The sequence below is a fragment of the Chiroxiphia lanceolata genome, chromosome 3 (genome assembly GCF_009829145.1).
Source record: "Chiroxiphia lanceolata isolate bChiLan1 chromosome 3, bChiLan1.pri, whole genome shotgun sequence".
NCBI lineage: Eukaryota > Metazoa > Chordata > Aves > Passeriformes > Pipridae > Chiroxiphia > Chiroxiphia lanceolata.
This window is the reverse complement of record NC_045639.1, coordinates 109,817,915-109,840,397: the sequence shown is the minus strand read 5'-3', so window position 1 is coordinate 109,840,397 and position 22,483 is coordinate 109,817,915. Positions and strand designations below refer to the sequence as shown.

At 42.4% G+C, this 22,483-nt stretch overlaps 1 protein-coding gene across 1 annotated transcript in view; it reads right to left on the bottom strand.

The window, feature by feature from the left end:
* Positions 1-19,808, bottom strand: part of FKBP1B (FKBP prolyl isomerase 1B) — a 44,971-nt gene extending 25,163 nt beyond the window's left edge. The window contains exons 1-3 of the mRNA XM_032684082.1: positions 19,787-19,808; positions 19,657-19,751; positions 16,473-16,520 (exon numbers count right to left, since the gene is read on the bottom strand). Coding sequence (XP_032539973.1) covers positions 16,473-16,520; positions 19,657-19,693 — 85 coding nt within the window. The 5' untranslated portion in view covers positions 19,694-19,751; positions 19,787-19,808. The remainder of the gene's footprint in view (positions 1-16,472; positions 16,521-19,656; positions 19,752-19,786) is intronic.
* Positions 19,809-22,483: the final 2,675 nt, after the last annotated feature.

The window sequence follows — 22,483 nt, the reverse complement described above, 5'->3', positions numbered from 1 at the left end:
TTTTCTATGTTCTTTCCAGTGTGGTTATTTTTATTTTTCCCATACACAGATGTCCTTGAGGAATGCTTAAGTCACAAACTGTGAATGCTGTTTGCCAATGTAGCGTTTTTCTGCAACACAAGACAGTTCTGATGCGCGTGTGACACAGAGAACCTCACAACCACGTGCCCTGTGAGCAGGAGCACACGCCAGAAGCAGAGTCAAAGAGCCCTGCTGCAAAACAGGGCAGGGCTGAAGATGGGACAGGGCTTCAAATGGCCAGTGTCCACTTCTGAAAACAGGAACTTGCTTTGCCTGTACTACATTGATAAGGCAGGGTTTTCCAGAAGAGTCAGTCAAATAAAGTTTTTAAAGAAAAACAAAGCAGTGGGATGTCAATTCAATGAAACACAATAACTGCAAGGAGATTTATGCAAACAGTGTTTGTTAACCTGAGCAGCACACTGGCTTGCCAAACTTCCTGAGCTGCAAATGTTTCTGTGCATTGCAGATCCCCATGGAAAGGCTTCTCCTATATCCTGCTGTCTTCTGCTGGGCATTTCTAATACTCATTGATTTTCACAGAAAGAGCCATTGCAGCTACCTGGGTAAATTGTCAGCACCAATCCAAGGTTTCTGCCCAGTAATCCTCACATCAAAGACATACCTTGAAGTCAACCCCCCCCTCCATTTCAATGCAGCTATTTTGGTTTTCATATACAATAAGTGCTATCTAATAAAAATTATATCAACCAAAGTGGTCTAAAAACATAATTAAGGCCTCTAGATAAGTACAGACAATGACTTTGAAATGTGATACTACATTCCATAACTGATTAAGCATTTTTTTAATCGCCCTTTGATAAGATTCTGTTACTTCTCTGAGAAGTGACCAGTTCTAGAAATGTCTAATTCAAGCTGGTGATCAGAATGCCAGTGGATAAAAATGGTTCCAGGACTCTGCACCAGCTTGTTCTTCACAGAACAAAGCATCTCCTACAAAATGCTCACTGTCCTTTGGTGTCAGTGAATTCCATCCATGTCAGGACATCTTCTTGGTGGTGCCAAGCAATAGGACAAGAGGCAACAGGCAGAAACTGATGAACGGGAAATTCCACCTGAATATAAAGAAGAACTTTACTGTGCAGTGACTGAGCACTGGAGCGGATTGCCTGGAGAGGACGTAGAGTCTCCCTCACTGGAGATATTCAAGAGCCATCTGGACACAATCCTGTGCAATGTGCTCTAGGATGACCCTGCTTGAGCAAGGAGGTGGGGACCAGATGACCCTCTGCAGTCCCTTCCAACCCGACCCATCCTGTGATGCTGTAATTTATTTCACCATCATAAAGCCAGAAAGAAAAGCAGGTAACATTTTGATCGACAGCATTTTGCAGTTGCCATCCATATCTATACAGGAAAAGGTATCAAAGGTATGGACACACAGAGAAAATGAAATGCACAAGGAGAAAAATAGTTGCCATGACTAAACCTAGGGAAGCAAATGAGTTCAAGTTCAAATGTTGTTATGGGGGGATTAATTGCCAACAGAGTCCTAAAAGCTATAAATCTAGGAAGGAACTGAAACCTCTAGGACTAATTTACATAAGGAAAAGACCATGAATGAGAATGCAACCAAAGCTTCCAAAATATATGACAGAACTACTAATTAATGCACCTATATGCCAGAGGTGATCCTTGAAATCTCATCATCTGACTTCCTACTTTAATGCAAGCTGTAGGATTTTCACTAAATAATTCCTGTCTGAATTAGAGTCAGTCTAAAGATTTCTCAGGGCAACAGAGTGACTGCAATTATTGATTAGTTTTTTCATTTATAAATCAGTATTGCCAGTTAAAATATATTCCTTATTTTAAGGTAATGTTTCCCTTTCCAGCTATGATATCTAACAGATCAGTTCAGTTGTCCTATGAATTCTTTATTCACCAAGTAAGTAGCAAACCATCCCTTAACCTCTGCTGAATAAATTAAGCATTTTATGTTCAGAAAGGTCTCCCAGCACTTCTACCACCCTCATGTCTCTTGCCAGCATTGTAGACTACAAAACTGAGCACACTATTTTTGATACAGCAGTGTGAAGCCTCTGGCCCTCCTCCCTTCTCCTCAGTGCTCCTGTTTATATATTCATGGATTGCAGTCAGCTTTTTCGGCTAAAGAACAGCCCAGAGCTTGTGTTCAGTTGATAGTCACCACTCCCCAAGTCTTTTTTCAAAGTCACTGCTTCACATGACAAAGTCCTCTTATCTGTAAGCACAGGCATCATTCTTTGCTCTTCCACCTCCAAGTTTGTGAAGGGTTTTATAGAAGATGAAATGTATTATTGACTTGTGACCATTTTACATAGTGATCCATATTATTGTGTATCAATGACCTATGGGATTAGACCCATTATTTAGGATATCTCTGTTAATTTTTATCACCTTGATACCCGTCTCCATTGACAAAAATTCACAGTGGGGCTGATACCAGTCCATTTTAAGGTCTACTGGAAAGTCTTCTACTAAAAAAAAAAAAACAGTTTTATATCCACTGGCATGTTTATTTTGTATTCTTTGAAGTTTCTTATTCAAAGTATCATGAACTTCTTGCAGGTCATGATGGAAAACCTTAAGATCCTCTGGAATTATTATCCATATACCTATACCCAGAGAGCCAGCTTGACAAGATTTTCTATCCATAACCCCAAAATTGCCTGTCAGTGTTTAAGAGGCATTTGGACAATGCCTTTAATAACAAGCTGTAATGTTTGGTCAGCTCTGAAGTGGTCAGGCAGTTGGATTAGATGATCACTGTAGGTCTCTTCCAACTGAAATAGTCTGTTCCATTTCTATGCTATCCCAAATCAGAATTTTGCCACTACTGACCAAAAACACAGATGAGAAAGACCAGCTGAACAAGGTACAACACAACATAATACATTTCAGAACTGCAATATTGAGACAAAACAAGATTCAGAATTTATTTTAAAATGTTTTGAATATTAAAACCTGCACTCACATTGACCTGAAGTTTTTAACATTATGATCTAAGATCTTTATACTTCAAGAGTACACAGCACACATACATCTATATAAGAGATATCTTACAAGATTAAATCCAAAAGCACGAAAACAAATTGTAAAAATTCACCCTAATCCTCTTTAAATATATATAAATGCTGATTCCATATTTGAGCTAATACCCTATTCTGTTGTATAGGATATGTACCACAGTTTAAAAAATATTTGTTATGCTGATTTCACCTTTTTTCTAAGTTATTTCCCCAGCTCTCTGGCAAACAGCAGGCAGAGAAACATGCAGAGGTTGTGGCTTCTCCCCATGCAAAGGTCCTGAGTATCTTCTTCATATGTAGGGTCAGCCATTGAGTCCATCCTCACTTAACTCAGTCAAAAGAAGCATTTATAAATTAGCAAATGCTGCTTCACAAGGAACAGAAAAAGGAAGATTCAGCAAAACCTTTTTTGACTTTTAAATAAAAGAGTCATGAATATTTTGTGGTGGGAAAAAATTAGGCCCATCATCTTGTGCAGCATTGCCACTATTTCAGGGTAAGGTGGGGTCTTTAAATACTTCACCCTGGTAGTGTGTGTTACCTGCCTGAGGAACAAATGCAGTTCTGATGAATCCTGCTCAGGGATGGGTTTATGCAGATCATGCTCAGAAGTTATCTTGGTTAGTGACATTGATTTATTTTCAGATAAGAAGCTGATTAGAAAGACTTGAAATTTTCAATCGTTCAGTAGAAGGGCAACAATACTTCCTTTAAACAAAGTTATGTACACTCTATTAATAAACATATCAATAACAATAATTCTTTCCCTGTGTATAGACCCTTGTCTGTTTGTTCAAGATAAAATGCTCCCATTGTGAACCACAGCCTCAGTCCTGGAATGATTGTCCATCCACCCATTAAACAACTGTGCACCAAAAACTGGGACACTGGGCTTTAGTCCCAAGATTCAAGTAGGAAATTTTTTGTCTTTTTTTTTTTTTTTAGGAAAAAAAGAAGTCAAGCAAATTTATTCTGAGATCATTTATATAAACAAGTAACAGTATGATTAGACAGTCCCCACCATAGCAGCAATATACATATGGAACACACTAAAAAGAGAAATTTGTCCCAGTGCATAATTGCAATGGAGACACTGAGAGTGTGCTATGGGAAGGTCCCCAACCTGTGCACTACTGGGAAGTTGGACAGGTCAGAAATATGAGAAAGAAACAGAAATAAATATTTCTCTTGTTCCTACAGACAAATCTTCTTTTCTCTTCTCTACAACCACCCGAGTGTTTTGGCTTCACACATCACTGCAAAACCCCAGGCCTGCAGCAGTGCCAGATCACAAGTGTGGCTGTTGCTCTTTCCATCACCCTGCACTTCCATCCTGTTGTCCTGCCATCCCTCACAACCACTTCTTCCCTCCTCCTCCTCCAACTTTTTTTTCTTTCGTGTCAGATTTTCAGCCCAGTTCACAGTGCAGCCACTGCAACATTTCTTCACACGGGACAGAGGCCGGAGGAAATACCTGGGGACATCCCTACATCCCCTGTTTCAGCCCTACCTATTCACACTGTAGCACCTTCAATGCCTGTGACCAGCAATTATGAAACATTTTCAAATGCAGGCTGCACTCACGTGTTCTTTTGGATGTGTTAAAACTCTCCATTCTTTCATCTGAGGGAGCAGCCAGAAAACAAGCCGTGTCACTTAATGTACTTCTAGAACATGCTTAGAAGCTGCAAAACAACTAACACTGAAAACTGTAATAAAACATGCATGTAACTAAACAAACAGATCAGAAAATTCTTCTAAGAGGCTATTACAACTTGTTGAACCATTGAAGAAAAACTAGGAGAAGGGTGGTCCCATGCATAGTAAGAGACCAACAGGAGGGTGCAGAGGAAGGGAACATTGGGGATATTCATTCATTCATTCATTCATTCATTCATTCATGTGCTGCCAGACAATGTCCGGTCCCTCTCAGATGGCAGGCTCCAAATCCAGAGAACACTTCACATTTGTCTGACTTCTATCAGCTGACACCCTCTTGGCCTGTATTGTACATCAGTTTCTCAAGGGAAGAAGAAGAGCTAAGATAACTATTGCCCTGGTGCTCCCTGCATTTCAACACAACTACCTGTCCACAAAATGTACAGAGGTGTCTGAAACCTGAAGAAAATGTGGCAAGCACTGAAGGCTGGGAGCTATTCTTATCTTGCTGCCCTCTATAAACACAATGGCCAACCATGTCCCTTACTGCCTAATACAGTTGTCAGCATTTAAACGTTTTGTAGCCTACAAATGGGCCAGTTCAACAGTGACAGACTAAATAATAGAAAGATTACAGGTTGTGTAACTCCATTACAGAATGGAGGAGCTTTGCAATCAGTCAATGTTTCTTCCCATGCTCATGCAGGGAAAAATCCCAGCCCAAGATTTTATTGCTCTTTTGCTGCGAGGCAAATAATTTCTCAGCTCTCCAACCCCTCTGGCCCCTCTGTTTACAGCTCTGAGCTCTCTCAGGTTCAGCCTACTTTGTTTCATATTGTTTTCCCAAATGCTTTAGAAACTTTTGCATCCGAAGAGGAGCTTTGAATGTGCTATGATAGCAAGTCTTAGCAAAGCACTTCAAAAATTGCTCTGCAGTTTTAGGGTAGGTATTGCAAGGTATTGCAAGCTTGAGTTACTTTATTGAAATACAACAAATCATTACAATGAAATCCCCTATTCTTTACAGCAGAGAAGGACTGAGCCCTTATTCTGTTTACAATGCTTATATAACCAATCAAATCAGGATTGGTTAGAGAAAGACAGAAAACCTAATAAAAACTAAAGTACATCATGATCTTCCACCATTTATCTTAATTTAAATAGTTTGTTCTAAAAAGGTGAACACTCTTGAGGTCTGGAAAAAAAGAAACAGCTTTTTCACAGAGTTGATATAGCCTATATATAATATGTATAGGGAGGTAATGTAATAGATAAGTAGATAGATAAATATAACACATGAAAAACTTAAAAGCACATGAATTTCTAACCCCAGCTTTCTTAGAGGCTTGCTGTGTTCCCTGGGCAAAGTATTTCTCTTCTGAATGCCCCTGTCATTTAAAGAGGAGTAAACAAACAAAAGCTTTTCCTTTTCCAAAGGGATTTATGAATGAAGTGTGTAGCACTTTGATCAGATTCAGCTTTTTAAGTTGCCCACAGGGGATTAATGATGGCAGTTCTTCATGACTGCATCAACTCCGAATTTGCAACTGACTCATACACATTTAAAACTCCCACACTCCCAGCCAGGAATCGCAAAAAAATGTTGAAAATAAGATGAGCTATATAAATGGTTTCACATAGAACAAGTCTTAATGGCACAGGTAAGGATCATTTTTTAATGAGGCATTTCTACTCTGTATCAATGCTTCTTCAACATCTCTTCTTATAGTTACGGGCTCTGGAAGTCCCCAGTGTTCAAACATAAAAGGTCAGGACTTTTGAGTTCCAGCCAGGAAAAGGTAGGACATGACAAAACGAGCTTAGCCCACATCAGATGATAGCTCTCAGCTGTCCTGTGCAGGAGCACTGCTGACTGACCTAAGGAAGCATCTGAACCTGTCCCTGCTATTCACTGGACTGAAGACAAGGTGCAAATGATGGCAGAAGAAACTCAAAGGACAGAATAAACTGGAAGCTATCAATGGGGCTGTCTGTGCACTCCAGAAACGCCCCTGGCAGAGTGGGACAGACACAGCCATAGCTTTTCCAGAGTTGTTGCCAGCTGGCCACTGTGGACACAAGGGTGTGGGGAGCTAGTCACACAGGCAGCATGACAGAGGAGCGGTTCATGCTCTCCTCAGTGGAGAGACACTTTCAGAGAGTGATCTCAAGCCCAAGCCAAGGTCAGGCATTTCAGCATGACACTGCAGAAAAGATTTTTCCTCTCTGTGAATGGCCTATGGAGCCCTACCGAGAAGGACTTGGAGGCACTGATGAATAAAAAGATGGACATGACCTGTAATTGTGCATTTGCAGCCCAGAAACCCAATCATATCCTGTGTGGCCAGCAGGTCGAGGGAGGTGATTCTCCCTCAGTACCTTCATGAGATCCCCAACTGGATGGAGTCCTGCATCCATTCTGTGGTCCTCAGTACAGGAAAGATGTGGACCTGTTAGAGTGGATGAAGAGGAGGCCATAGAAAAGGTCAGAGGGCTGGAGCACGTCTCCTCTGAAGACAGGCTGACACAGCTGGAGTTGTTCAGCCTGGAGAAGAGAGGAAACTGTGGAGCTTCAATAATTAAGGGGGGCTTATGAGAAAGATGGAGAGAGACTTTTTACTAGGGTCTTTATTGACAAGACAAGGGGCAACAGTTTTATGCTGAAAGAAAGTAGGCTTAGATCAGATGTAAGGAAGAAACTCTTTACTGTGAGGGTGGTGAGGCACTGGCACAGGTCGACCAGAGAAGCTGTGGAAGTCCCACATCCACACAAGTGTTCAAGGCCAGGCTGGATGGGGCTTTGAGCAATCTGGTCTAGTGGAAGGTGTCTCTGCCCATTGCAGGGGGATTGGAACGAGATGATCTTTAAGGTCCCCTCCAACCCATTGTCTATGATATAGACACAGAGTTGGCAGCTTGACGGTGAATTTCAGTCTCAGATCCTCAACATTCAAAATAAGATTTGTGGGAAAGGCCTTTTCACCAAAATTACAGCTCTCACAACAACAAAAATTTACTTCAATTCTTCAGGCTGAAAATTGTACATTCCAGTCTGGAAATGGCAACACTTGATGATGATGCCTCAGAACTTGTCCACTGTGTGACTCACCTTCTATTTTCTTTTATGTGCCCTAGATATGGCTGGATTTCACCTGCCAAAGTATAAGGCACTCCTCTCTTCTTGAGTATCACTGCTTTTAGCACAAACAGAAATTTATCCACAGAAGAGAACAAAAATATAAGTTCCCCTAACTACGATCCCTATATAGCGGTATAATGAAATTAATTGGTTTGGGTTTAGTTTTTTTTCCTAACGCAGTGTAAAGAATTTCAGCAGAAAGCTGCTGCTTTTAATGTTGCAACAGCAGCAACTTTAAGCAGTTAGGAAGTAGCAAAATAGCATTTTCACTTTGGTCACTAAAAACTAGATAAATCAATGCATCCAGGAGTGTATTTTTTTGTAGCAGTCACTGATTAGAAAATGAACTAATTAAGTTTTTCCTCTGTCCAGCAGGAAACCACCCTTAACAAAACAAAAGTCTTCAATTTCTCACTGAGAACAGAGTAAGAGAAGACACTCTTGCTAAATCAAGGTAGTCACATCATTTGATGTGCAAAGGGAAGTGAATTAGAGCAGCAAGATACAACAAAGAACCAAATAACTACGCAGGATTAAATGTAAAAGGCTTGAAAGAAGAAACCAGACTTGGGATACTGTAAGCAGAGACAGAGGGAGGGCTACAAATCAAATTTGCCTCATAACCACTGCTGTAACACAGAGTTTTAGCAGACCCACGGCTACAACATTTAAGATCCCTCACACTGAATGATGTGCAAGGGAGCCCAAACTTCTGCAGCCAGCAGTCTTGTGGAAAAAAAAAAATTAAGGAAGATTTACAATGCCCTTGAGTAACTAAAGGTAAATAATATGTCTCAATTGAGAGATGTTGCTTTCAATATGAAGACCCCAGAAGCCCCCTGGCCCTGGTTCAGCAAGACTCAGCAGAACTCCTGCCAACGACAACTCTTCCCGCAGCGGAACGCGCGTCCTCCGGGGCCACCGGCTCAGCTGCTTCCCAGTGCCAAAAAACCAGCCATGTCCTCCCCAGGGATCTCCCCCACACACCCCTGCAGCACTCAGACCTACACACTGAGCTCTGAAGATCACAAGCCTGCAGATATCTCTGGCCACACAGCACCTGCTCGGGTAAGACACCTGAAATGTGGTGTGTTACATAAACACCTGCTGTGTTTCCACTGCAGAGGGATGACACCGCGTGGCGTCTGATGAGGAAAACATTCCCCCCTCCACGTACCCTGCCTATCTGAGCTGCCTGACTTAGGAACCGTATTAAGCTCTTTATCTAATCAACAGAGAGAGAGAGGTATCCACAGGCTAATTATTTAGGCAACCCAAGGTAACCAGGCTCTCAATTTAGGCTTCTTAGTTAGGTAAATACAGTGATGTCAGTTCTATTTTGTCAATAAAGGGAGACAAGCCTATCACTGGTGCCAGCTGATAAGAGTTCCTTACTTGGCTGATGTAGTAACCATTTGTACATTTTACACTAAAAAATACTATTCACTGCACAGTTTTTTCAATAATTCTTTGACTTTGGGAGGCATAAGTTAGTAGAAAATGATGTCATTCTTGTAAGGACCTGGAATTCCAATGATCAAGAATTGATGCAAATCTTTCAGGTCTGTCCTCAAATACAGGTATGAGCTGCAAGCAGGGGCCACTGGGATCATTGAAAATAAGTGCAAAGAGTATCCAGCAAAAATAATTTGTTTGAAGGTGCAATCTAATTTTCTAAAAGATGCTGGTTTGGATAGGTTCTGAGCTTTTAAAAACTTGATGAACAGAGGCTATTAGTTCCCTGGTACTTTAGATAATCTGCTTTGTGAGCTTTTTTTTTTTTTTTAATATCTTAGAATCCACTTCTTCAAGGCTTTTGTAAGGTAAGAGTAGGAAGTTTAATTATTCGCTAGCAGTTTCATTTCTATGCACAATAGGAAGGGAGCATGATTCTACAATCCCTCCATGAAAGGAAATCCTGTAAAGGTTAGGAAGTGCTCCAAAATCCAAACTAGCAGTCACCAAATCACTCAGTATGTCTCATGCTGACAGAGAAGTCTCTGTCAGGGGGAGAAAGTGCCTGTGTATGCTATCTTGAAGAAATCTATTTATAATCTCCTTTACTCTGCCAGAATGAAACTCATCCTGTCTTCTTCCCAAACGAATATAAGACAGTGCTTACAGGTAATCCTGAAGTCTTCCCTTTCTTTGCTCAAAGCACATCAGCAGCTGTCCAAAATAACATCTCAATGCCACAGGGAGCACCTTCAAGAGGAGAGACTTCCAAATCTTAGTCAAACCATGGCTTTGCAGCTGAGGTTGACAATAAAAATGCTATTGGACAATTTGAAGATCCTTTTCTGCTTCATTTACCCGCATTAAATAGCATCTAACACCCCAAGTGACTTCAGTGACACTGATGGGCACTGTACACAGCAATGCAGCAAAGGAGGAACAACTGGGAAACTCGAGGCTACAGTTTATTACACTGATCCTTTTACATCAGGAAACAATCTGGTGTGTTCAATTTAAACTCACTCGCTCCACTGCTGAAGCTGCTACTTTTTTTCTTACAAATCTCTGAACCTTTTTATTCATCAAATCGCTTTTTCACATCAATAGCTTCTTCTTACAGTGTCTCACAGCACTTGCAAACATTAATTTCATGACAATTTTGAGAGGCACAGCCCCCTTTTCTGTCAAATTTAGAAAATGAAAGAGCAAGTAATATATCTGAAATCAGTCACTAAGCTGCCAGCAAAATGCGTAGGAGAAATCTCTTCTGCTCAGACTTTTGCTTCTGGACTCTGATCACTGTCAGGCTGAAGTCACTGTTAAAATACTTCCAGGGATAACCAATCACAACAAATAAACAAAGATGAGAATTTTACTCATTTTACTGAGAGAGTTGAGTTTTAAGACTTGCAAATTGTTTCTAAGGGGCATCAGAAGACCATATTCTTCACAGAGGACTAAAGCTACTTTTTGCAGTTATGAATCACCAAAGAAAAAGGACGTTTGTGAGTGCTTGCCACCGAGATCTCTGCAGAAGCAAAAGGCTTTCATTCTTACAAACCAGGGCATTAAGTAAAAAAATTACAGAAAACCGGCATTGACCAAAAGATGGACAGACATCACACTCTTCTGGTACAATGTATCTTGGAAACATGCTTGATAAAACAATTAAGTTCCTTCTAGGTAAGCAGGATTTAGCTGGCTACAAATCAAGGCTTAATTATAATGTCTGTTACAATACAATTCTTATTAATGATGATTCTAATTGCAGTGTTCACTATCCTCTTCCAAACCCAGCTAGACAGCTTCCTGGAGACCAAGAATTTTGATTAAGTGCCTTACTTAGTTCAATTTTCCTCTCAGCTACACATGCAGAGCTCCCACTGAGGTGGTACAGATGTTCCTGAAAGCAGGACCAGAGAAATAACCTCCTCCTCTACTCACCTGGCACAAACTGCTCTCACACAAAGCTAATGTACATCCAGTCATGCTCACACACAAGTATATGACAGTCTGCAAAGTTACTCTGAATTTACGTTAGTCTTTTTGAGAGCATGTCAGTATAGACAAATCTCTGGCTATTACTACATACACTTAAGACTGGGTTGATTTTGATCCAAGAAAAATAGGCAGATCTGTTCTCTTTTTGGCAATAGTTATTTCAAGGGAATTGAATTATATTTCTATGTGTTAAATGGAAAAGAGTTTTTTTAATCATGCTAAATCAGGCATATTCTATAAATTACTGTTCATCTGCATCTTGTTATATAAAGAGCTTTCGACTTCACAGACACAACCATAACTCTCAACACAACACCACGGCCAAAGCTGAAGAAACAATATAAAGTAATTCTGGCAATATATGGGAAAAGAAGATGATATGAATTTGTCCTCAGACCACTAGGAAAAGAACAATTAATCATTTGCTCTGCTTTAAATAAAAGCCTGCTTCCTAAAACGGATGAATTTGTACATCTCAGCTGAAATAAATGGCTTCGTATTAATTTATTTCAATAAGGAATTTCACTTTAAACGTTAAAAAAAATAATTAAAAATCAACTTCTCAGTATTGAAATATTGAAATGGAGAGGGAAGTGCTGAGCTTTCCTCCCTGAGATCCAATGACAGGACATGTGGGAACGGTTCAAAGCTGCTCCAGGGGAGGTATAGACTGGAAATTAGGAAGCATTTCTTCACTGAGAGAGTGATCAAACACTGGAACGGGCTTCCTGGAGAGGTGGTCAATCCCCCAGTGCCTGAAAGTGTATAAGAGGCATTTGGACAATGCCCTGAACAACGTTTTAACTTTTGGTCAGCCTGATATCATCAGGAAGTTGGAAAAGATGATAATTTTAGGTCCCTTCCAATTGAAATATTCTATTCTATTGAAAATGTATTTGATGCAATATTTGGGGGCATTGCCCTAGCCTAAAAGTCTATGAAAAATCTTCTCTGAGAGAAGTCCAGTTTAATACATACTTAATGATTTACTGTGCCTTTATATTCTCACTCAAATAGGTCTGTTCCAGCACACAACAAGTATCAGCAGTTCCTTAAAAAGGGTAATTGTATTATTATCAGAGTTTTACAGGTGACTGAGGAGAAAGATGAAGAGGTTAAGAATTCAGCTCTGCCACAAGCTACATGGGCCAACACAAGAGAATATCTACTCTGAATAACTCAGAAAAAAAGCTGCCTTCCCACTATCGTGAGCAGATTTGGATTCAGCACACACAAAGCTTGTGTGAGGGCACACCATCATCCAGCAGGAGGGTCAGGAATGGGATTCAGCCTCTTGGATGCAGGTTTTACCTGACAGCCTCCAGACAGAGCATTCCCAACCTCAGTAAAGATTTTGTTTAAGGGCATGTCTAACAGAAAGTCACATTTTGCATCACCTTCATAAATATTTGAAATTTCTGCACTGATAATTTCTGTTGCCAGAGTCAACAAATTTAAATCACAGGAAACAAAACTGCAGAAAATGCCTCAATTCCGTTTATGCACTGCTCCATTGCCATTACATTAGGCATGAAGAAGGAGGCAGTTCGTACCTCAAATTCCCTGCAATCTCTCTACATGAGGCAGACAAAGTACAACTATCATTTTGCAGATGGAAAACAGAAGGAGTAAGCAGATTGCCAAAGGCTTCCAGAAGCTTGCTCAATGAAATCTCTGACAAAAAACAAGACATAAACCAGTGCTGCTGCAAATGCATTTTAGTGCCAATGCACTGCCTTATCTATTAATCCCATTACTGAAATATTGTGTCAGGTAACTTTTGAGACTCAACATACATGCAGATGCTAAGAAGAAATTTGTTATATTTCTTAACAAAGATAAGCCTACAGGAATCTGACCACATTTTTTCATCATATACTAAGACTGAAACTCGGTTTCATGTTATATCACAGTCCTGCTATCTAATCTTCTGTAATGATCTGGAACATCTATTTCTGTACTTAACTCAGGCCCTGCAAAGCTGAAAAATTAGCAGGTGATTTACAGGACCAAAGTCAGGCACTAAGGCGTCTTATCAAAGGTCAGTTTGGTACTTCGGAAGGGTAATCCAAAAATCCTGCTCTAATTGTAAAGCAGCTGAGAATTACTCCTTAGGGAAAAAAAAATAAAAGAATTATTAAAATTAATTTGCTTAAACTAAGAGGTCCCTTCTAAACTGCTCCCTAGTGAGGTTGCACCTTAACTCCTGCTGCCACTGGAATTTAGGTCTGTCCTGTAAGGCATCACCAATGCCTTTGGGAATCAGACCACAAAGTCTGCTCCTGAGATTATGCATCCAGTTTAACAAGGAGAGAAAGAGGAAAAGCTGCCACATGTAACAGCCTAATAGCTGGAGCTCTGACAGTAGAAGTGTAAAACTCAATCACAGTTCTCCTCCATCTTGAGGAGATTCCAGTTCTCACCTCCCACTCCTCCAGAACATGTAGGGTCATCAGACTAGAAACTACCCTGCTGAATCCCTGCTTTGGTGGTGATTCATAAGATCCTGGACAATGAGCAGACAGAACTCTGAAGTTCTGCCAACCATCTAGGGTCCTGGCCTTTGGTCCTCTCTGGGCTTTTCCTGCATAGACTTAAGTATGGAATTAAGTCCTGAAGACAGACACTGGACTACATCTCCTTCCATATTCCTGCATGAGTGCCTGCATCAATTACTCCCCCTCTTGCCTGCTCCTCTCCTTGCCCATGGCTCTTGCATTCCTCACTGCTGAATGTCCTAAGCTAAACTGGAGGGAGTGGGAAATTTCAGCTTTCTTCTCCCCAAAACACAACAGTTGCAGTTAAGGACACGGCAAAAAGAGCTATGAGCCTCTTCTGCTGGAAAAGCCAAGGGAAGGTAGGTTCGCCACATCTGAAACAACCGTTCAGTTATTACACAAGTGAGCTCCCACAGGCTGTGTTTTTGACTGAAGGGGGCCATCTCTGCTGTGCTTGATGCTGGATTCAGAGCTGTGCTCCGAGCACCCCAGTGAGGTCAGGCTTTTATGGGGATCCAAATGATCCCCAGGTCTTGATAGAGTCCAGTCAGTGCATGGTTCCTTTACTTCCAAGAACACAACACCTCCTTACAGGTATCTATGCCGAGCTCCAGAGTGACCAGCTGAACAGGGAGACACCTTGAGAGCTGTGCATGCTCCCAATATTATGCAGCTCTGAAAAGCAGTATTTCTGGATCATTTCCCTGCTCTTAGGTGTCATAGTTTTTCCTAACTCCCATTTTAGGTGTCAAGACAGATGTTCTTAATATCTCTGCAGACTTCCCTGTAACTTAGCTACTCAGTTCCTAAAGCAGGAATCACAGGAGTGTGGTGAGGTTAAGCATTAAGTACAGTGAAGCCTAACAAGATCACACAAATAAGACAGAGGTCATTCCAAGATAAATACCAGGCATACCCAGAATCTCATCAGTATTAAAAGAAGCTATATTGTATTCTGATCAAATAGTTTTAAATTAAAATTTGACATTCATATGCCATCTTACCCACATACTTCACAGACCACTGGAAGAAAACACGTTATCCACTAACCATGGGTTCTCTTTGAAAACATCACCACCAAAGATTGCTCTGACACTGCACTAGCTGTGGAACTGAGAGGATGAGCTTTTCCTGGTATCTGTTCTAATCTGGGAGTTAAGAGAGGTTGCACAGCACCAACAGTACCACATATGAAGGAAGCACAGTTTACACTGGAGATTGATTTAATGAGTTTTTATAAAGTCTTTTATGTCAAAGCCAGCTTACGACAGCCTCATCTAGGACGGTATCTAATATCAATAAGAGTACGCAGTCTCTTATCTTTTCACATTTACCATTCACACTTTCCCTGAAGTTATCTGGAAAAACTGTGCTTTGTGGGAGCCACCAGGCTCAAATTTTTTTTGCCTATTTCAGTTCTGACATTTAAATTTATCTTGAACTAACTAGGGGTGGGAGGTGACAATTTTGTTTCATAAAACCTTTTGAAGTTTGGACAGGAACAGAAACATATCTTCCAGCATCTTCACAAAAATAATTTCAAAACATCTATTTTCAGATCTAAGTTACAGAGAAATGTCTCTAAGAGCTGAGACTGGCATGGGAGATCCATGTGTTTAACTTCTTCTAATTCAAACTAGAAATCCTCATCGGATTAAAATACTCTAAATATATAAATGTACAGGAGCTTATACCCAGAAAATCTACACGCCATGCCAGTGCATTAACTCCCATGTAATCTCCTGAATGGTGATATTATTAAATTATATAAAAAAGCTTACTGAAAATACAAATCAGTTTACTTCATTAGTTATATTTACTGGAAAATGTTCCCATCTTGCTCCATCTGTAAGCTACAGAAACAAGTACAAAAGTGCGGGAAAGCAACAATTGCCAGTGAGAACTTTCCTGTCATCCTGAACGCCAGAGGAAAACACGACCTCACAGATCTAGGCCCAGATCAGGAGCTGTCAATCCCTCCATCACCTACATGTTGACTTCTTAAAGAAAAGACCACGTGGAATGGAAGCTCTTGATGTGAACTTCCCAGCTGGGGGCTCAGACTGCAGAGACTTTCATATCCCTTTGACAACTTATATAACTACATACAAAGCATAACCTTACAAACTGATTTAAAGGACAATTTCCCTCCGAGCAAAGGTGCAGCATAAACAGCTCCATTAACCAGCTCACCACTTAAGATTCATACAAGTCCATAAAGCAAGTGTTAAATAGACCTTGTATTGATCTCTTCAATCTGGAATGAATTTTACTGCCAATGCACAGACACATGCTTTTAAGATATATACAATCTTTAATTGTCTGTATCAAGATCAGAGGCTGGAAAAATATGAACCCAGCATTTTGACTGTTTCATGCTCGATTTCATTAGCTAGTAAAATGGCCTAATGAATCAGGTCTGCAGCTTCATCTGCAAACCTCTCACCATCGAATGCTATCCATGGCAAATCTGCCAGCAGGCACATCTAGGTACTGTAGCCTGAACAGCTCACCTAGAAGTGAAATACTCAGGAAATCCATCTGAACACTATCCAATGGATTATGAGTGACAGAACAAAGCAAAAAATACATCAAACATCTGAAATGGGAAATCACTCTTGAACGCAAGGCAATTGGTATCACAAGAATATTCAGAACATGCCTTACCTGTGTAGTGCACCACACACGTCTGACCCTTCTTTGGAAATGTCCGTCCTGTTGAAATTATAAAAGGTTATTCTTTTATCTTTTCTGATTGACCTGGCTAGGCAGGTTTATCTTTCAAGAGGAAAATGCTGGACTGAGATTTGGTATTAGCCACATTACTTCAGGATATCTGATGGCTGTAAATAGAAGTGGATCCTCATACAACTTGGAGCACAAGTCTGATGAGGAGCAGCTGAGGGAATTGGGGGTGTTTAGCCTGGAGAAAAGGAGGCTCAGGGGAGACCTTATTGCCAAAGAGATGGTAGGGAGTTGGAATTAGCCTCTTCTCCCAGGTAGCAAGTGACAGGATGAGGGAAAATGGTCTCAAGTTGCACCAGGGGAGGTTTAGATTGGATATTGGGAAACATGTCTTCACAGAAAGGGTTGTAAAGCATTGGAACTGACTGCCCAGGGATGTGGTGGAGTCACCATTCCTGGAAGTTTGAAAAACATGTGGATGTGGCACTTGAGAACATAGTTTAATGTTGAACGTGGTGGTGGTGCTGGGTTAACAATTGGACATGATGATCTTAAAGGTCTTTTCTAACCTTAACGATTCCATGATTCTATGACTATGTGTTATCAAATCACTTACATGCAAGACTGGAATGGGATGCTTCAGGTTAGAAGGTCCCAGTTTGGCTTCTATTTAGCTCTTCGACCAAATACTATTTTCCTTACATAATTTTCCCTGCATATCTGCATTTTATATACATTTACACTCTGTAAGTGCAAAAGGACAGTCAAAACTTCATGGATTATAACATTAAAATTCTCAGAACGTTTTTGCTATGGTTTTTTAAATAAAGTCTCGGTCTACCATGGTGAAAAAATACATTTGTATTCACATCTCTAATGTCTTTCACTCATGACAGCTCTATAACGGCATCTTTAATTAGCAGGAATGGGTTTTACACAAATTTTCATATACAAAGGCAGTTTAATTTTGTAGCATCGGGCAACAGTAAAGCAGTAATACACTGGATTCTTGTAAGAGCCTGGTAGCTCCTCCTAAAATGTTCATACTAAAAGGAAAAAAGGCTTAAATTATTTGCTTGACACTGGAAAATGAAATTACCATTCCCATTTTACCTGTTTTAGGTACTGCCAAAGGCACTAAAAGCTAAGGAATGATTTTCCAGGCTCAATTAGTGCCAATGGTGTATTAAAGCCACTAATCTTGATTTCTCAAGGTTGGCCAGGGGAATGCCCAGGTTCATAAAGCATCAGCGAGACCAATTATTAAGGAACATCCCTGACAGAAAGCTAAAAACTGGGGATTTAGGTAGGTTGCCCAGAGAAGTTGTGGATGCCCCATACCTGGAAGTGTTCAAGGCCAGGTTGGATGGGGCTTGGAGCAACCTGGTCTAGTGGAAGGTGTCCCTGTCCATGGCAGGGTGTTGGAACTGGACAATCTTTTAGCTGAAACTGAAGCTCATATCTTAGTCAGCTTTCTGGGCTCTTTAGTCAGAATTAACACGATAACAAGTTATGCATTACAGGGCACTTCACAGGGTATAAACCAACAAGTAACACACAAGCTACAGCCTCAGGGCTTACATGCCAAAAGCACACAAGCAGTAAATGGAAGGAGGGCAGGCTAATGCAAGGAAAAAACATTTACAGCGTTAAATTGAGAAGATGGTGTTTCCAAGCACCACATGAACAGCCTCCTTCATCAGCTCTGCTGGCAGGAATATCTCTAGCTACGAGTTGCACAAAATGCAGTGCAATAGGTGCCCAGTTAGGGCACCATGGCATGCTACAGTGGGATTCATCTCTTTTAAATTCAGCCATCTACAACACAGGCAACTATCATATGCCAGTCTCCTGGGTTTCCTCCATTGACAGCAGAGAATTAACAGCGCTTTGAGAGAAAGCCAGCCTATCCAGAGAGAGCCAAGACGAATCATTCTCTGGAGCTGACCACAGAGAAAACCAAGAAGGCTGCTTTAGACTAGCCAGCTAACCTGAGAAAAGTTAGGTGAGGTGAATCCTACCCTTGGTAAAACAGGTATTATTCAAATGATGCATTATTATACAGAGATCTGAGAAAAGCACTATCAGACCTTATGGACACGTACTCTGCTGTGTGAGTACACCACCAGCAAAGCCAATGAAGCTACATAATTTCACATCAAAGCTGAATTAAAAGCAGAGATTTGCAAGACCACTGACTCGCTGTGGTTTAAGACAGTGCTTAAAGTCAGATGATTTTGATTAAGACTTGCAACCAAGAGAACTAATCCATATAACCTTATTTGGAATAGCATATTGCTTACAAAGACAGCCTTGATCTATTTAATAGCTAGAAAGTACCACCGTGAGATTAAGTTCCACCCTCCTTCCTACTCTCAACCCAGCACCATTACTTATATCCACATAACTATTCAGTTTTTACATCTGTGCAACCAAGAGAAGAATTCAATCCCTAGAGCTAAACAGCATAGAGGGAGAAGCAAATTTAAAAGCATACATAAAGAAAGGAAGGATATTGGGGCAAGAAACTTAAGGTGTGATCAACTTCAATGCAGTATTGATTGTATATCACCCAAGGGTGAACTTGGCCTATTATATAGACACGTATGTATGTTAGAAATTATATCCTCTTAAAAACAAACAAACAAACAAACAAACAAACAACAACCCCCTTATGAAATTATATTATAATCCCACAGACGAGCAGAATACCACGAATTGGCTCTGGAAAGGCGAGCTTGTGCCGAGGAGAGGTGAGTGACTGCCACCCGGGCTGGACCTCAGCCCTCGCCAGCATCCCACGCTGGACCGGGAGGCGGCGGTGCCACGCTGGGGGGATGCTGGCACTGGCGGACGGTGGTCCCGGCGAGGCCAGGCTCGCCACCGGGGAAAGTTTGGGCTCCCCGGCGGCGCTGACCCCGCGCTCGGGCTGTGCAGCTGTCGGCGGATGCCACAGAAACCCCGGCCGCCTCGCCGCCCCCGCCGCGCCACTCCCGCACCGGGGGTTCGTGCCCGCGGGGTTGCGGGGCTGCGGGGGTGGCCGTGCCTCCCCTCCCTTCCCCTCCCCTCCCGCACCGCTGTCCCCTCGCTCCGCGCTCTCCGCTCCCGGAGCCCCCCGTGCCCCGCCGGCCCCGCGCCGCAGGGCTGCTCCCGCACGGCCCCGTACCGTCTCCCGGAGAGATGGTCTCGATCTCCACCCCCATGGCGGCACCGGCTCCGCTCGGATCCGCTCCGCTCAGCTCAGCTTAGTTTAGCTTAGCTTAGCTTAGCTTAGTTTAGCTCAGCCCGGCTCGGCTCAGCCCCGCTCGGCTCGGCCCCGCTCCCCGGCGCGGCCGGACCCCCAGTGCGGGCAGTGCCCCTGGGCGGCCGCGGGCAGGGGCCGCCCCGGCTGCCCGTCAGCGCCCGCAGCCAATGCGGGGCAGGGGCGGGGAGGGGCGGGGAAGGGAGAGGAGGGGGCCGCCCGCCCCCGTTCCGGGCACACGGGGGACAGAGGAACGAGGAGCGCCCTGCGGCGGGTGGTCCGCCCGTCCGCATCGCCCCGCACCCCGCGGCTGTGCGGGGGATGCTGCTGCCATCCCCCGGCCAGGGCTCGCTTCAGTGGGGGCTCCCCTGAGGGTTTCGGCGCCGTTCCCCCCCCCATCTGACCGTGCCTGTGCGGGGTCCGAGCGGCAAGAAGGCTCAGGGGGTAGCGGTGCGGTACCGCTGCACAGCGCAGGCAAGGGGGCAGGCAGGGGAACAGGGCACCGCGCTCCCAAACCATCTGGACACCAGGACGTGTCTGGGTGCGAGCGGAGGGTCGGCGTTTCCAGTTACAAAAGACCATGAAGGAAAGCATCTGTACTCGCACATCACGCTGAAGTGAATGTCACCCCGATTCTGTTGGTGAGCAGCAGCACCAGGGCAGTGGTACCCACTCGTGGTGACCCCACACAGCAGCAGGAGCGGCAGGTCTCTAACGGGCTGGCAGTGACCTTGAGTTTCAATGCAAAACAATTTATAGCTTCTTGTTCGTATCCATGTTTTAAATAGGAAAATCCATGTATTGATTGCTCAGGTGTTCCTGTGATGCGAGATTACATATTCAATCTTGCTGCAACTACTTCTGATGAGTGCACTTGTAATAGATGAAAAATACTATTTCCTCATAAACTTATTGTGTACTTGAATATCAAGAGTTTTCACTGCCTCTGAAGGAATAGTTCTATTTACAGTTCTGTGTGTTCTGGGTTAAAAATAAAAATGGAACTGTAACATCATCAGTTGTCCAACTGAAAGAGCTGTCTGTATCCATCTAATTCCAACCTACAATTCTTTGGCATTGCTTTTCCAGGATTTTTATCTGTTGCAAACTGGGTTCCATTCCGGCAAAAAGATTTTCTTCTATATGGGCAGCTGTCAGGATGAATGAACTGGGGAATTACTGTGTTGGTTTGTAATTGTGATCTACACTCTGAGCTACACTGATCATCTCCATGCAGCTTTTCACACTACTCTGATCAGGCTGTTCAACTACATGCTCTATTGTATATATCTTTTATTGTGGGTCAGATGCTCCAAAATTTCTGGGGCTGGTTAGCAGAAACTCCCCAAAAGTGGGCAAGTGAGGAAAATCACGGGCTCACGCAAGTCCAGAAGCAGTAATGAGGACTGGACAGGGATTCCTCTTGCCTGCCTCCCTTCCCGGTGAATTCTACCTCTGTATGTAGCATGTATAGAATAAGCAGGCACCTACTGCAGTTCATCAGAGCTGGTCTGTAAAGTGCAAATTCTGAAGAGGGATTATTTTCAGTGCCAATCTCAGAGTGTTGTTTGTTTTCCAATGAGTAGGAAGATATTAAAAACACATTTGAGAAACAGGCAAATGCCAGGTAGGAGATAAGTGGCACAGAGGTATTAAGAATGCATGAACATTACTAGCTCCAGATGTGCCTCTGAGTCATTACAGAACAACAGGGATGGCATAGGAAATGCTGAGCACATACGAAGGGAAATTCTAGGTACATGGTGTCCTATGACTTTGCAAGAAACAGCTGCTTTCATCCAGGCTCCAGGTAGATGTCTGTGTCCACTCAGACAATCAGAACATCAGAAGGCATAAGTCTGATGGATAAAAGCAATTTATACTTTGCTGGGCTCCCTTAAGTTTTTATAAGAATATCTTTCCTTTGATCAGGGCCACACATCTCTCCATGATGGGAGAATAATAAGGCATTCCCAAGTGGTGTCATGCGGAAGGGGGAGATTGGACTCAGTCACATAACAGATATAGTTCAGGTGGGATCACAGAATATCTGCTCCGAGTGTCATCTAAAGCAACAGGCCTTAAACACAGACTCCAGCATCCTCAGGCAGACTAATGACCCTAATAAAAAAGCAAACCCCACCAACAGCAAAATTCACAAGCCACAGGATGGGATTAGAAGGGACCAAGCACCGACCTAGGTCTAACATGCTGTATCTACAAGCATCCTATCCCCTGGCCTGTTGCCCCATGCTGAGTCTCTAAATGCAAACAGAGCTTCTCTTGGGCATGAGCTAATTAGATCCCCTACACTCATATTCCCAAGCACATGCAAAGAAAGGTGAGACCAAGCTCCAAGACACAAAAAAGGATCCATAGATCCTCAAAGTTGTTGGTTAAATATTTTTTTAAATTTTTGACAGCACAGATATTGAACAATAAGTAACATTTCTATTTTTCATCTTATGGTACTCACTGTAGGCATTAAGGCACCCAAGGGTATGTTAATAACTCCACAGCATATGAAGAACTTGGAAGAGTGGACTATAACAAGGAATGTCCATATCTTCAGGAAAGCTTCTGAAGTATCAGAAAAAGTGGTTTAGGATTGGCAGAGAATTGGAGGGGAAACAGAAGGGACAAAGGGACTAAGAGGGAAAGTTGATGATCAAGGAAATGGCTAAAACCAGATTATCAAAGCAGACCAGATTAGCCATTGCATGACATCCACCTCATCCCCCTTTGCGATCCA